A 15731-nucleotide genomic window follows, 5' to 3' on the forward strand; every position below is an offset into this window, starting at 1 on the left:
GGAATTCACTGCCACAGGAGGTGGTGACGGCCACAAGCATAGCCACCTTCAAGAGGGGGTTAGATAAAAATATGGACCAGAGGTCCATGAGTGGCTATTAGCCACAGTGTGTGTGTGTGTGTATATATATAGATATGTATATTTTTGGTCGCTGTGTGACACAGAGTGTTGGACTGGATGGGCCATTGGCCTGATCTAACATGGCTTCTCTTATGTTCTTATGTTCTGCTGTTATAAGGGTCCACGTTTTCAATGCTTTCCTTCCTCAAACTTTGTGTGTGTGAACAAGTATGGAGCAGTGGTTAGAGTGTCGGAGTAAGGATAGAGAGATCCAAATTCAGATTTCCTCTTAGTAGAGTTGCCAAGTTCCTGCACCGCTGCACGTGCGCGGTGCGATGACATCACCCAGAAGTGACATCATTGTGCTGGGGACATCACGCTACAAATGCTCTAGTACTCGTGAATCATTTACTGTGATCCCTAGAGCGTCACACAGGAAGCACTCTAGGATTCGTAGTCAAACTCTATGATACCATAGACTTTTTAGTGCAAGTCCTAGAGTGCCCCTGGCGTTTGCCGATAAGGCTCTTCGGGGCCAGGAATCCCTGCCAGCAGGTTGGGGCCCTCCCAGGCGGGGTTCCCCCTGCCCCAGCGGGAGCTCGGCAGCCCTACCTCTTCTTCATGAAGCTCACTGGGGGACCTTGCCCCAGTCACATTCTCTCTGCCTAGCCTACCTCACAAGGTTGTGCGTTTTAACTTTTCTTCCTAGGGAAAGTGTTCCAAACCTTTAATCATTCTAGTCGCCCTTTTCTGTACTTTTCCCCGTGCTATAATATCCTTTTTGAGGTGCGGTGACCAGAATTGCACACAGTATTCCAAATGAGATCTCTCTCTTGGTCAGTCTCTGCCAGTTCACAACTCATCAACTTGTATCTGTAGCTGGGATTCTTGGCCCCAATGTGCATTACTTTCCACTTGGCCACATTGAACCTCATCTGCCACGTTGACGCCCACTAACCCAGCCTCAACAGATCCCTTTGGAGTGCCTCACAATCCTCTCTGCTTCTCACCACCCTGAACAATTTAGTGTCATCTGCAAACTTGGCCACTTCACTGCTTACTCCCAACTCCAGATCATTAATGAACAAGTTAAAGAGCATGGACCCGGTACTGAGCCCTGCGGCACCCCACTGCTTACCGTCCTCCACTGCGAAGACATAAGAACATAAGAACATAAGAGAAGCCATGTTAGATCAGGCCAATGGCCCATCCAGTCCAACATTCTGTGTCACACAGCGGCCAAATATATATATATATATATATAATATATATATATATATATATATATATATATATATATATATATATATATATATATATATATACACACACACACACACACTGTGGCTAATAGCCACTGATGGACCTCTGCTCCATATTTTTATCTAACCCCTTCTTGAAGGTGGCTATGCTTGTGGACGCCACCACCTCCTGTGGCAGTGAATTCCACATGTTAATCACCCTTTGGGTGAAAAAGTACTTCCTTTTATCCGTTTTAAACCTGTCTGCTCAGCAATTTCATCGAATGCCCACGAGTTCTTGTATTGTGAGAAAGGGAGAAAAGTACTTCTTTCTCTACTTTCTCCATCCCATGCATTATCTTGTAAACTTCTATCATGTCACCCCTCAGTCGACGTTTCTCCAAGCTAAAGAGCCCTAAGCGTTTCAACCTTTCTTCATAGGGAAGGTGTTCCAGCCCTTTAATCATTTTAGTTGCCCTTTTCTGAACTTTCTCCAATGCTATAATATCCTTTTTGAGGTGCGGCGACCAGAACTGCACACAGTACTCCAAATGAGACCGCACCATCGATTTATACAGAGGCATTATGATACTGGCTGATTTGTTTTCAATTCCCTTCCTAATAATTCCCAGCATGGCGTTGGCCTTTTTTATTGCAAACGCACACTGCCTTGACATTTTCAGTGAATTATCTACCATGACCCCAAGATCTCTCTCTTGGTCTGTCTCTGCCAGTTCACACCCCATCAACTTGTATTTGTAGCTGGGATTCTTGGCCCCAATGTGCATTACTTTGCACTTGGCCACATTGAACCGCATCTGCCACGTTGACGCCCACTCACCCAGCCTCAACAGATCCCTTTGGAGTTCCTCACAATCCTCTCTGGTTCTCACCACCCTGAACAATTTAGTGTCATCCGCAAATTTGGCCACTTCACTGCTCACTCCAACTCTAAATCATTTATGAACAAGTTAAAGAGGATGGGACCCAGTACCGAGCCCTGCGGCACCCCACTGCTTACCGTCCTCCACTGCGAAGACTGCCCATTTATACTCACTCTCTGCTTCTATTACTCAGCCAGTTTTTGATCCACAAGAGGACCTGTCCTTTTACTCCATGACTCTCAAGCTTTCTAAGGAGCCTTTGATGAGGAACTTTATCAAAAGCTTTCTGGAAGTCAAGGTAAACAACATCTATCGGGTCTCCTTTGTCCACATGTTTGTTCACCCCCTCAAAGAAATGTAACAGGTTAGTGAGGCAAGATCTTCCCTTGCAGAACCCATGCTGAGTCTTCCTCAATAACCCGTGTTCATCAATGTGCCTACTCATTCTGTCCTTGATAATGGTTTCTACCAACTTTCCCGGTATTGAAGTCAGACTGACTGGCCTGTAATTTCCCGGATCTCCTCTGGAACCCTTTTTAAAGATGGGGGTGACATTTGCTACCTTCCAGTCCTCAGGAACGGAGGCAGATTTCAATGAAAGATTACAGATTTTTTGTTAGAAGATCCACAAGTTCAACTTTGAGTTCTTTCAGAACTCTCGGATGTATGCCATCCGGACCCGGTGACTTATTAGTTTTTAATTTGTCTATCAGTTGTAGGACCTCCTCTTTTGTCACCTCAATCTGACTCAGGTCTTTCAACACCCCTTCCAATATTAGTGGTTCTGGGGCGGGGCAAACACTTCTCATCTTCCACGGTGAAGACGGAGGCAAAAAAATGCATTCAGCTTCTCAGCCATTTCCCATCCTCCTTCAGTAATCCTTTTACCCCCATGGTCATCCAAGGGCCCCACTGCTTCCCTGGCTGGTTTCCTACTTCTAATATATTTGAAGAAATTTTTATTGTTGGTCTTTATGTTTTTTGCAATATGCTCCTCATAGTCCCTTTTTGCCTGCCTGATCACAGTCTTGCATTTGATTTGCCACTGTCTGTGTTCCCTTTTATTAATCTCACTTGGACTGGTTTTTCCACCGCTTAAAGGAGTCCTTCTTACCTTTTACAGCTTCCATTACTTTGTTTGTTAACCATGCTGGCCTCTTCTTATACCTGTTTGTGCCTTTCCTAACTTGTGGTATGTATTTTATCTGAGCTTCTAGGATTATAGTTTTAAATAGTCTCCAAGCTTCCCCAAGGGTTTTGACCGTATTTACCTTTCCTTTCAGTTTCCTCCTCACATGCCTCCTCATCTCAGAGAATTTACCCCTTTTAAAGTTAAATGTGGTTGTGGCGGTCTTTTTGGGCAACTCCCTATTTATACAAATGGTGAAATCAATAACATTATGGTCACTGTTCCCAAGCGGCGCAATCACTTTTACGTCTCTCACCAAGTCTTGGGCATTACTTAGGACCAGATCCAGGATCGCCCCACCCCTGGTAGGTTCTGAGACCATCTGCTCCATAGCACAGTCATTGAGAGCATCAAGAAACTCAATCTCTTTCTCTCGACCAGAACACATATTGACCCAATCAATCTGCGGGTAGTTAAAATCACCTATTACGACACAGTTTTTACGTTTAGCCGCTATCTTTAATCCCTCCATCATATTATAATCGTCCTCTCTCTTTTGATTTGGTGGGCGATAACAAACTCCCATAGTTAAATTTCCTTTTGGGCCCTCTATTTCAACCCAAAGCATTTCTAAAAGGGAATCTAATTCTCTGACCTCAGTCATACTGGACCGTATATCCTCTCTGACATACAGAGCCACCCCACCTCCAACCCTTCCCTCCCTATCCTTCCGATATAACTTATATCCAGGAATCACCGTGTCCCACTGATTCTCCTCATTCCACCAAGTTTCTGAAATTCCCACAATGTCTATGTTTTCTCCCAACACTAAACATTCCAATTCACCAATTTTACTTTGGACACTTCTAGCATTTGCATACAAACATTTATAATTTCCCAAGCAAGCTAGGCCCGCCACCTCTCTTCTGCCGCCTCGAGACTCTAGCAGACAGTCCATACTGTTTGTCACCATCACAGTGGACAACTCTGATCCGTTACTCGGTAGAAAAATAGAAGCCAACCCTTCATCTCTTTGAGACGAGTCCTCCCGAACCAGAGACATTCCATCTCCTGTCGGCTTTCCCCCAAGATTTCGTTTAAAAACTGCTCTGCCACCTTTTTGATTTTAAGCGCCAGCAGCCTGGTTCCATCCGGAGACAAGTGGAGACCGTCTCTTTTGTACAGCTCCGGCTTGTTCCAGAAAGCATCCCAGTGCCTAACAAACTTAAACCCTTCCTCCTTACACCATCGTCTCATCCACACATTGAGACTTCTAATTTGCGCCTGTCTCTCCTGCCCTGCACGTGGAACAGGTAGCACTTCCAAGAAGGCCACCTTGGAGGTCCTGGCCTTAAGTCTCCCACCTAGCAGCCTAAATTTCTCCTCCAGGACCTCACGACTGCATTTCCCCACATCGTTGGTGCCAACATGCACCATGACCACAGGCTCCTCCCCAGCACTGTCTATCAGCCTATCTACTACACGCGTAATGTCCGCTACCTTCGCACCAGGCAGGCAAGTCACCATACGGTCAATACGCGGTTTTGCCACCCAGCTGTCTACTTGCCTAAGGATCGAATCACCAACTACCAAGACCCCCCCTCTCCCCCTGCCCAGGGATGGTTCCTTGGCGCGAAAGGATACCCGCTCACCAACCGAAGAAGAGGTCCCTTCTGAGGGCGCATTCCCCTTATCCTCAGCAAGGTGCCCTGTTCCCTCTAGACCCTCACGCTCTCTGGCAGCAACGGGGCTGCCACATTCAGAGTGGGGCTCATCTAATACGCCCCCAAGAGTCTTCCCCAATTGCCTAACTGACCGTCTCTGCTTCTCCAGGGCAGTCAGCTCGGCCTCAAGGGTACGAACTCGTTCCCTGAGGACCAGGAGCTCCTTGCATCGAGCACACACCCAAGACTTCTGTCCTGTGGGCAGATAGTCATACATGTGACACTCAGTGCAAAACACTGGAAAGCCCCCACCCCCCTGCTGGCATTCTACCTTCATGATATATATATTAAATATACAGTCCTCTTTAAATGCTGTTGTTTACGTGGCTCCCCTTCTGGAAGGTCAACTTACCTTATTGGGAGAACAAGGAAATCAGGGATCTGGGTTCCTGGTCCTTAGGAAGCCCCCAGGCAAAGAGCCACAGGCCAAGAGCCCTTTAGCTCGGCTCTCGAAGCCCCCACTATCTTGTCAGCAAGCTAGAAGAAGGCATTTCTCTCTTTAAATCAGTTCTCCAAGTCAGCCAGCAGCTTGGAGATTGCATTTAAAGTTAAGTTGCTTTCTTTCCACCTCCCATCTCCTCCCTTCCGCATCTATCTGCCTTCCTTCCTCCCTCCCTCCTGCCAGCTCTCAAACATCTGATGTTCATGTCACCCCTTGTTACTGTTAATGGCGATACGATTAAATTTCTCTGTATTTTTGCTCTTGATGTTTTGTAATTTGCAAAATAAGTCAATAAAGAGCTTTGTTCGTGTTTAAAAAAAAAATCTGACGGTCCTGTCTTGCGGCTCTCAAGCATTTGACGTTTATTTTCTGCGGCTCTTACATTAAGCAAGTTTGCCCACCCCTGGTCTAAGAAGATACTGTAGGACTGGAGAGGGAAAGAAGCAGCAGTGTTCACAATAAACAGGTATGTATAAACAGACATGTACGCCCCGTGGCACAGAGTGGTAACGCTGCAGTACTGCAGTCTGAACTCTCTGCTCATGACCTGAGTTCGATCCTGGCAGAAGCTGGGTTCAGGTAGCCAGCTCCAGGTTGACTCAGCCTTCCATCCTTCCGAGGTCGGTCAAATGACTACCCAGCTTGCTGGGGGGAAAGTGTAGATGACTGGGGAAGGCAATGGCAAACCATCCCGTAAAAAGTCTGCCGTGAAAACGTTGTGAAAGCAATGTCACCCCAGAGTCGGAAACGACTTGTGCTTGCACAGGGGACTACCTTCACTTTTTTATGCTTTGTAGATAAATGCACACAGACAACCCTTTACAGCAGTGGCTCCCAATCTTTTTGGCACCAGGGTCTGGTTTCGTGGAAGACAATTTTTCCATGGACCGATGGTGGTGAGTACTGTGGTTTTTGCTGCTCCAGGCTGCCCCCCCCAACGGTCCCCATCATGGGGGTCTTTAAATGAAGGGTAGGTGAAGGTCACTGATGCACTGCCCCTTCTGCTTGCCCGGGACCCAGGCGGATGAAAGAGGTGTTGCTTTGGAGTGAGACCACGCTGCCTCTTTCATCCACCCGGGTCCTATGTGGGCAAAGGGAGTGGTATGGTGCCTCTGCCTCTCTCCGCGGTCCGGTTACTAACAGGCCATGGACCAGTACTGGTCTGTGGCCCGGGGGACTGGGGACCTTTGCTTTACAGGGTCTAGCCAAGATTACAAGGCAGTACCGTTTGAAATCAATACACGCGGATAAGGAGTGGGCACAACCACACAGGCCTCCTCTGTAACCTACAGAGAATCCTCCGCTCACGAGCACAGGAAGTGTAGCCTCATGGGATCTCCCCTTGTGACTGGAAGTGCTCCTTTTTCAAATAAGCCTGATTATAGTGTCAGGGTATGACCGGGGTGGCCAAACTGAGACTCAGGATCCACATGTGGCTCTTTCCCGCATATTGTGCGGCTCTCAATACTCCCACTGGCCTGTCAGCTGGCTTGGAGAATGCATTTAAAGTTAAAGTCGCTTTTTTCCCACCTCTCTGTCCCTCCTTCTTCCTCCCATCTATTTGAAGATGAAGAAGGTGCTGGATTCATATCCCGCCCTCCACTCAGAATTTCAGAGTGGCTCACAATCTCCTTTACCCTCCTCCCCCACAACAGACACCCTGTGAGGTGGGGTGGTGGGCTGAGAGAGCTCTCCCAGAAGCTGCCCTTTCAAGGACAACCTCTGCCAGAGCTATGGCTGACCCAAGGCCATGCTAGCAGGTGCAAGTGGAGGAGTGGGGAATCAAACCCGGTTCTCCCAGATAAGAGCCCGCACACTTAACCACTGCACCAAACTGGCTCTCACACCAAACTGGCTCTCTAAAGACGAAAGTGCGTTGTGCACACATTTCAGTGAGCCTGTTTGTAAGGAAGAACAAATGTCCGTTCACCTTAAAAATAAATCTGAGGACCAGAACCTAGAAAAGGATGGGCCTTACACAGCATATTCAACCACACACTTTTCGAATACAATGTAAGAATGACTCAAAATGCATACAAAGAAAAATCTCCTTGGGCACGCATTCACTGTTCAGTTTGTCCAAGGCTATGCACACAAGTACACACATTTCATTAGGCATACACACACCCAGCTTCACAGATAGTATAGATCACAACCAATGTTGTGTCTACAATACACAGACACACCTGCATAAACATTACACGTGTATACATATATGCACATTTCCTTATGTGTACACACACACCTTCACGGGTATTACAAAGCCTAGGAGACGACATATCCATTATACAATTATTCCACCACCCCTTTCCTTCGAGGAGCTAATGGTGACCTAATACAGTTCCCCCCCTTCTCCAGTTTGCTCTCACAACACCGCTCTGAGGTCAGTTGAGGCTCAGAGAAATCAACTGGCCCAAGGTCACCAGCACTGTTCCCTCTCAGCTGAGTTAGTGTGAGCTAGCTCACAGGTTTTTTTTAACCTCTGGCTCACATATTTTTGCCTTCGCTCACAAAAAATGTCCCCAGAGCAAACCAATTCTTGCAGCAGCTCGCAATTTTAATGATAGTAGCTCACGCCTTAAATGCTAGTAGCCCACAAAGTAGAATTTCTGCTCACAAGACTCCAAAGCTTAGAGGGAACATTGGTCACCAGAGAGTTTCATAGAATCATAGAGTTGGAAGCGACCTCTAGGGTCATCTAGTTCAACCCCCTGCACAATGCAGGAAACTCACAAACACCTCCCCCTAAATTCACAGGATCTTCATTGCTGTCAGATGGCCATCTAGCCTCTGTTTAAAAACCTCCAAGGAAGGAGAGCCCACCACCTCCTGAGGAAGTTCTTCCTAACGTTGAGCCGAAAACTCTTTTGATTTAATTTCAACCCATCGGTTCTGGTCCCACCTTCTGGGGCCATAGAAAACAATCCCACACCATCCTCTAGATGAGAGCCCTTCAAGTACTTGAAGATGGTGATCCTATCACCTCTCAGCCGCCTCCTCTCCAGGCTAATCCCCAGCTCCTTCAGCCTTTCCTCATAGGACTTGGTCTCCAGACCCCTCACCATCTTCATCACCCTCCTCTGGACCCGTTCCAACTTGTCTATATTCTTCTTAAAGTGTGGTGCCCAAAACTGAACACAATACTCCAGATGAGGTCTTACCAGAGCAAAGTAAAGCGATACCATCACATCACGTGATCTGGACACTTTACTTCTGTTGATACAGCCCAAAATTGCATTTGCCTTTTTAGCCACTGCATCACATCGTTGACTCATGTTCAGAGTATGATCCACTAAGACCCCTAGATCCTTTTCGCACATACTACTGCTAAGACAAGTCTCCCCCATTCTATAACCATGCATCGGATTTTTCCTACCTAAATGCAGAGCTTTACATTTATCCCTGTTAAAATTCATTTTATTGGTTTTAGCCCAGTTTTCCAGCCTGTCAAGGTCATCCTGTATCCTGTTTCTGTCTTCTTCTAGGAAAGAGCTCTAGGAAAGTTTCTAATAAAGAGCTTGGATTTGAACCTAAGTCTCCCCCCCCCCCCCCCGCAGCCCACATGAAACACAAGAACCCCTATTTGATGGTGACTACATGCAGACTCAGGGAGCCCCTTTAAATGTGTTCGTCTGTGTCTTTTATAAAGTTTATATCTGGGCTACCTGATATTACATTTTATGACACTTATGGCCCGGCCCAACAACATCTCATTTATGTCAGATCCAGCCCTCATAACAAATAAGTTCAGCACATAACATAAGAGAAGCCATGTTGGATCAGGCCAATGGCCCATACAGACCAACACTCTGTGTCACACAGTGGTCAAAACCCAGGTGCCATCAGGAGGTCCACCAGCAGGGCCATAAGAACATAAGAGAAGCCATGTTGGATCAGGCCAATGGCCCATAGAGTACAGCACTCTGTGTCACATATTGGCCAAAAAAACCCAGGTGCCCTCAGGAGGTCCATCAGTAGGACCAGGACACTAGAAACCCTCCCACTGTGCCCCCCCAAGCACCAAGAATAAAGAGCATCACTGCCCCAGACAGAGAGTTCCAACAATACACTGTGGCTAGGTTTCAGCACAGCATCCAGTGCCTCTCCCCAAAATACCCTTTAAGTTTTAAAAAGATTGGACCAGGGGGTCCAATTCTATGAGCCCCCAAAGAAGGTGCCCCTATCCTTCATTATTTCCAGTGGAGGGAAGGTATTTAAAAAGTGTGCGGTCCCTTTAAATGTGATGGCCAGAACTCCCTTTGGAGTTCAATTATGTTTCTCGCAACCTTGCTCCTGGCTCCACCCCCAAAGTCCCCTAAGTATGGCAGCTTCATGTGTTCATTTTGTAGGGAGTTGTGCTAGATGACCCCTGAAACCGCTTCCATTTCTGTTTCTAGGACACACACCCCTACCGACATGTATATACAGACACACACCTTCCATAAAGACACAAACAAACCATTCATACAGACATGTGTACACAGACACGCACCCAGGGCTGGCCCAGCCACTAGCCAAACCTAGGTGATTGCCTAGGGTGCTGGCCTTCCTAGGGCCCCATGTGACTCAGTGACGTTATCAGTGCGGGGGGGAGGGCACCAGAAATTAGCCTTGCCTAGGGTGCTAGACAGTCTAGGGCTGGCCCTGTACACACACCATCCATACGGACACGAACCTTCCATACAGACACAGATGCACCATTCCTAGATGTATGTATACAAACACGCACCTTCCATACAGACAAACACACACACCCCCATTCATACAGACACGTGTATACAAAAAAGCACCTTCCATACAGACACACACACCATCCACAGAGGCACATGTATACAGACATTCACTATTCATACAGACGTGCGCCTCCCACACAGACATCAATCAATCAATATCAATATCACACCTTGTATGATAACAGAAGGAAATACACAGAAACTTGTCAACCATACAGACATATGTACACAGACACACGTTCCATACAGACACACATGCATCATAAGAACATAAGAGAAGCCATGTTGGATCAGGCCAATGGCCCATCCAGTCCAACACTCTGTGTCACACAGTGGCCAAAAAACCCAGGTGCCCTCAGGAGGTCCACCAGAGGGGCCATAAGAACACAACAGAAGCCATGTTGGATCAGGCCAATGGCCCATCCAGTCCAACACTCTGTGTCACATAAGAACATAAGAGAAGCCATGTTGGATCAGGCCAATGGCCCCTCCAGTCCAACACTCTGTGTCACACAGTGGCCAAAAAACCCAGGTGCCATCAGGAGGTCCACCAGAGGGGCCATAAGAACACAACAGAAGCCATGTTGGATCAGGCCAATGGCCCATCCAGTCCAACATTCTGTGTCACATAAGAACATAAGAGAAGCCATGTTGGATCAGGCCAGTGGCCCATCCAGTCTAACACTCTGTGACACATAAGAACATAAGAGAAGCCATGTTGGATCAGGCCAGTGGCCCATCCAGTCCAACACTCTGTGTCACATAAGAACATAAGAGAAGCCATGTTGGATCAGGCCAATGGCCCATCCAGTCCAACATTCTGTGTCACATAAGAACATAAGAGAAGCCATGTTGGATCAGGCCAGTGGCCCCTCCAGTCCAACACTCTGTGTCACATAAGAACATAAGAGAAGCCATGTTGGATCAGGCCAATGGCCCATCCAGTCCAACATTCTGTGTCACAGAAGGACATAAGAGAAGCCATGTTGGATCAGGCCAGTGGCCCATCCAGTCCAACACTCTGTGTCACATAAGAACATAAGAGAAGCCATGTTGGATCAGGCCAATGGCCCATCCAATCCAACACTATGTGTCACAGAAGGACATAAGAGAAGCCATGTTGGATCAGGCCAGTGGCCCATCCAGTCCAACACTCTGTGTCACATAAGAACATAAGAGAAGCCATGTTGGATCAGGCCAATGGCCCATCCAGTCCAACATTCTGTGTCACAGAAGGACATAAGAGAAGCCATGTTGGATCAGGCCAGTGGCCCATCCAGTCCAACACTCTGTGTCACATAAGAACATAAGAGAAGCCATGTTGGATCAGGCCAGTGGCCCATCCAGTCCAACACTCTGTGTCACATAAGAACATAAGAGAAGCCATGTTGGATCAGGCCAGTGGCCCATCCAGTCCAACATTCTGTGTCACATAAGAACATAAGAGAAGCCATGTTGGATCAGGCCAATGGCCCATCCAGTCCAACATTCTGTGTCACATAAGGACATAAGAGAAGCCATGTTGGATCAGGCCAATGGCCCATTCAGTCCAACATTCTGTGTCACAGAAGGACATAAGAGAAGCCATGTTGGATCAGGCCAGTGGCCCATCCAGTCCAACACTCTGTGTCACATAAGAACATAAGAGAAGCCATGTTGGATCAGGCCAATGGCCCATCCAATCCAACACTATGTGTCACACAGTGGCCAAAAAACTCAAGTGCCATCCATTCAAACACTTGTATACAGACACACACTATCCATACAGACCCATCTACGCGGACACACACCTTCCACATGGACACACCAGGGTGTATCACAGACTTACACAGAGACGCACGCCAATGCAACAAAGACCCACCCAGGTTCAACAAACATGCATCTACAAACACGCATTTCCCAATGTGCTTGTGAGCATACACACACCCAGGGGTGGAATTCTAGCAGGAGCTCCTTTGCCTATTTGGCCACACCTGCCTGATGAAGCCAGTCCTCCAAGAGCTTACGAGAGAGAGCCTTGGAGAGAGAGCAGCATTGGCTACATCTGGCAGGTGTGGCCAAATAGGCGAAGGAGCTCCTGCTAGAATTCCACCCCTGCACACACCCACAACATGGTGTTCCAAGAGGCTCTTGAGTAACCCTGATTGGGGAGGGGGAGGGGATAGAAGAAGCTCTTACCAGCTAGCATTCTGGGAGAGAGGTCCTGCTGCAGGAAAACTGGGGGGAGGGGGAGGCTGAAGTGTGAAGAGTTGTGAAAGGAAAGGGGCCCTTCAAGATAGGGTAGCCTGGTCTGACTCAGGAAATATCTGGGGACTTTGAGGGTGGAGCCAGGAGACACTGGGGATGGAGCCAGGAGCAAGGTTGTGACAAGCACAATTGAACTCCAAAGGGAGTTCTGGCCATCACATTTGAAGGGACCGCACCCCTTTTAAATGCCTTCCCTCCATTTGGAAATAATGTAGGGGCACCTTCTTCGGTGGCTCATAGAACCGGACCCCCTGGTCTAATCTTTTTGAGACCGGGGGGTTGTTTTGAGGAGAGGCACCGAATGCTATGCTGAAAATGTGGTGCCCCTACCTCAAAAAGCAGCCCCCAGACACCCACAGATCAATTCTCCATTATAGCCTATGGGAATCGGTCTCCATAGGGTATAACGGAGTGCCCAGCAGTCATTTCCCTCCCCCCCCCCCGCCTTTCTGATGACCCTGAGGTGGGAGGAGGGCCTCCAAACCGGGGGATCCCCTGCCCCCACCTGGAGATTGGCAACCCTACTTCAAGGAGGGAGGGGTTTGAATCTATCTATATGTGGAAAGAGCCACTCCGCCTGACCTTTTCTCCTTTCCAGAAAAAGGCTCCCCCCCTTCAGGTCCCAAAAAGCACCCCCCCCCAAAAAAAAACCCAGCCTCCTCCCACGGAGACTCTCCAGCTTCCCCCTCAGAAGAAACCTCCCCAAAAGGAGAGCCAAGCCGGGCTCAGGTTGGCTCTCCGCCCCCCACCCACCCTTCCAAAGCTCAGCATCTAGGGTTGCCAAGTCCAATTCAAGAAATATCTGGGGGCAAAAATATTTGGGGGCAAAGCCAGGAGGCAATGGAGGTGGAGCCAGGAGCAAGGTTGTGACAAGCATCATTGAACTCCAAAGGGAGTTCTGGCCATCGCATTTAAAGGGACCGCACCCCATTTAAATGTCTTCCCCTCCATTGGAAATAATGAAAGATAGGGGCACCTTCTTTTGGGATTCATAAACTTGGACCCCCTTGTCCAATTTTCTTGAAACCTGGAGGGTGTTTTGGGGAGAGACAGTGGATGCTATGCTGCAAATATGGGGGCTCTGTCTCAAAGCGCACACACACCCCAGATACCCGTGAATCAATTCTCCATTATACCGAATGGGAATCAGTCTCCATAGGGAACAATGGAGTGCCCAGCAGACATTCCGTCCCCCCCCCCCCCGCGCCTTTCTGATAACCCTGAAGCAGGAGGAGGGCCTCCAAACCGGGGGATCCCCTGCCCCCACCCGGGGATTGGCAACCCTAGCCCCCCACTTCCAAAAGCTCAAACACCCCCCCCACACACACACAAACACAATGACTAACTCATTAATTTATTAATTAACTCCTTAATTCATTCCCGGGCTCGCCCTCCAGACCCCGTACCTGCTTGCTTGCTTGCTTTGCCGTCTCGCGCTCCCCGTGAAATGGCCGGGGCTGCCGCGGCCGAGCGCCGAGAGAACCGATGGGCGCCTCGCTGCGCCCTTTTTTTTTTAAAGGGCCGGGCCCAGCGATCGATTCCATCAACGCTCGATTACGATGCCCCGGCTGGTGTGGGCAAGGCGAAGGGAGAGCAGGCGGGGTTTGCCCGGGCCTGGGCGGGGCGTGAAGTAGAAGAAACTGCAGAGGCGAGCCGGTTGCTGCAGCCTCCCCCGGACAGGGGGGCGGTGGATTACATAAGGGGAGGGGGGGGCCGCTTCCTCGCGAGTAAACCCTCCGGATCTTGGAGGGAGGAAGAGGAGGAAGGAACCGAGATGCTTGCTTGGGAAGATCCTTTACCAGCAAATACATGGGGGGGTAGGGGAGAATCCATTGACAATGCGAGCCCTGTGCGTCTTTACTCAAGTAAATCCCACTTCCTTCAATGGGTCTCCCCTCCCCCCCCCAATTGCATCTCTCAAAGAAATGCAGCAGTACCACCCAACATCAAATCCACGGCTAACCCTTTTTGCAATAAACATTGCAATAATAATTTGGGGGAGGGGGGGAGATTTAAAAAAAATTCTGCAAGAATACTTAATAAAGATGAAGACAAATGAAACAGATTCCCCACCCCCTCCCCCAGCAAATGACACGAAAAGAGCAGCGATAGGGTCGGTCAAAGAACTCTGTGCATGGGAAAGCGCTTGTATGTAAGAAGCGGCACCGTGATTGAGAAGAATAATAATATTCATAATAGCAGCCAGCACCCGCGGTTATTGCTAATAACAGAAGAACACCCCTAAATATTCTCCCAGGGGAACAAACCTCAGAAGGTAAGCCGATCTGTTTGTGTTTCTGGGAAATATTCTAGGCAGGCTAAATGACAGCCAGTAAATAAGAGTTCTGCTCCATCTCATGCACTGCAAAGGGAGGAAGGGGGGGGGGGGAATTGAACAGATAATATAATGTTGGCTGTTATGCTGCAGAATCAAATCAATAAACCATTGCTTATCGAGCATACTATATATTTGTAAAAGAAATAACACGGCCGAGAGGGATAAAAATAGATTATTAATCATACAATTCTACTTCCACGCACTGGGTTTGCGCTACCGCAAGAATAAGCACAGGTGTTTACTCCAGGTGTCAATGCAGCTGGAATAAGTTTAAAAAAACACACAAACCATGCGCACACACCTCTTTCTACAGTCCACCAAGTTACAAGAGATTTAGGCCTTCAGAGGAAAAAAAAATGGGGGGCTAGGAAGATTATCAAGTTGGGGGGTGCCAGCTCCATCCACATCCCCAAATATACCCTATCCCTTTTACCCACCTCAGTGCCCCCTTACCCCTGTCTGCGTTGCCCGTTCGAGCTGCCTTGGCTGCTTCCAGGACGTACATACAACGCTGCTTCTCTGCTCCTTGGCAGGTTCCAAAATAACAGGCGAGCCAGACGGTTATTGGCTAGCCAGGAGAAAGAGGGGAGGGATTCCCAACTCTTTCCCCCCCCCCTTTCTTTTTGTTCTGGGTACCTATGGAATAGGTGCGCACGGGCTTGTGTTTCTGGGTCTGTGACTCTGCCTTGGGAACCGAAGGCATTTACCGAGGACATTGCTTATTTTCAGACGGCGCTCGAGTTGGCACACACAAGAAAATGTGTTTCTCAATTCTAGCCGTCGCCTGTCAAGTTGCACTAGCTCGGCTGGTGCTGTACTGGTTGCCAGCCCAACCGGGTCATTGCCTAGGGCGCCAGCATTATGGGGGTGTTGAATTGGGCACCCCCATGTGACTAAGTGATGTTATCAGTGCGGGGGGGGGGCAAAAGTTTA

General features: G+C 48.5%; 1 protein-coding gene across 6 annotated transcripts in view; it reads right to left on the reverse strand.

Annotated features, from left to right (window-relative positions):
• Positions 1 to 15396, reverse strand: part of KRAS (KRAS proto-oncogene, GTPase) — an 89549-nt gene extending 74153 nt beyond the window's left edge. For 3 of the 6 annotated variants that reach the window (XM_060245930.1, XM_060245933.1, XM_060245928.1), the window contains exon 1: positions 15252 to 15389. In XM_060245930.1, coding sequence (XP_060101913.1) covers positions 15252 to 15303 — 52 coding nt within the window. In that variant the 5' untranslated portion in view covers positions 15304 to 15389. Of the gene's footprint in view, positions 1 to 13866; positions 13946 to 15251 lie in introns of those variants that run through there. The other 3 variants (XM_060245931.1, XM_060245932.1, XM_060245929.1) reach the window with 2 other exon arrangements.
• Positions 15397 to 15731: the final 335 nt, after the last annotated feature.

Source organism: Heteronotia binoei, chromosome 8, assembly GCF_032191835.1.
Source record: "Heteronotia binoei isolate CCM8104 ecotype False Entrance Well chromosome 8, APGP_CSIRO_Hbin_v1, whole genome shotgun sequence".
NCBI classification, from domain to species: Eukaryota; Metazoa; Chordata; class Lepidosauria; order Squamata; family Gekkonidae; genus Heteronotia; species Heteronotia binoei.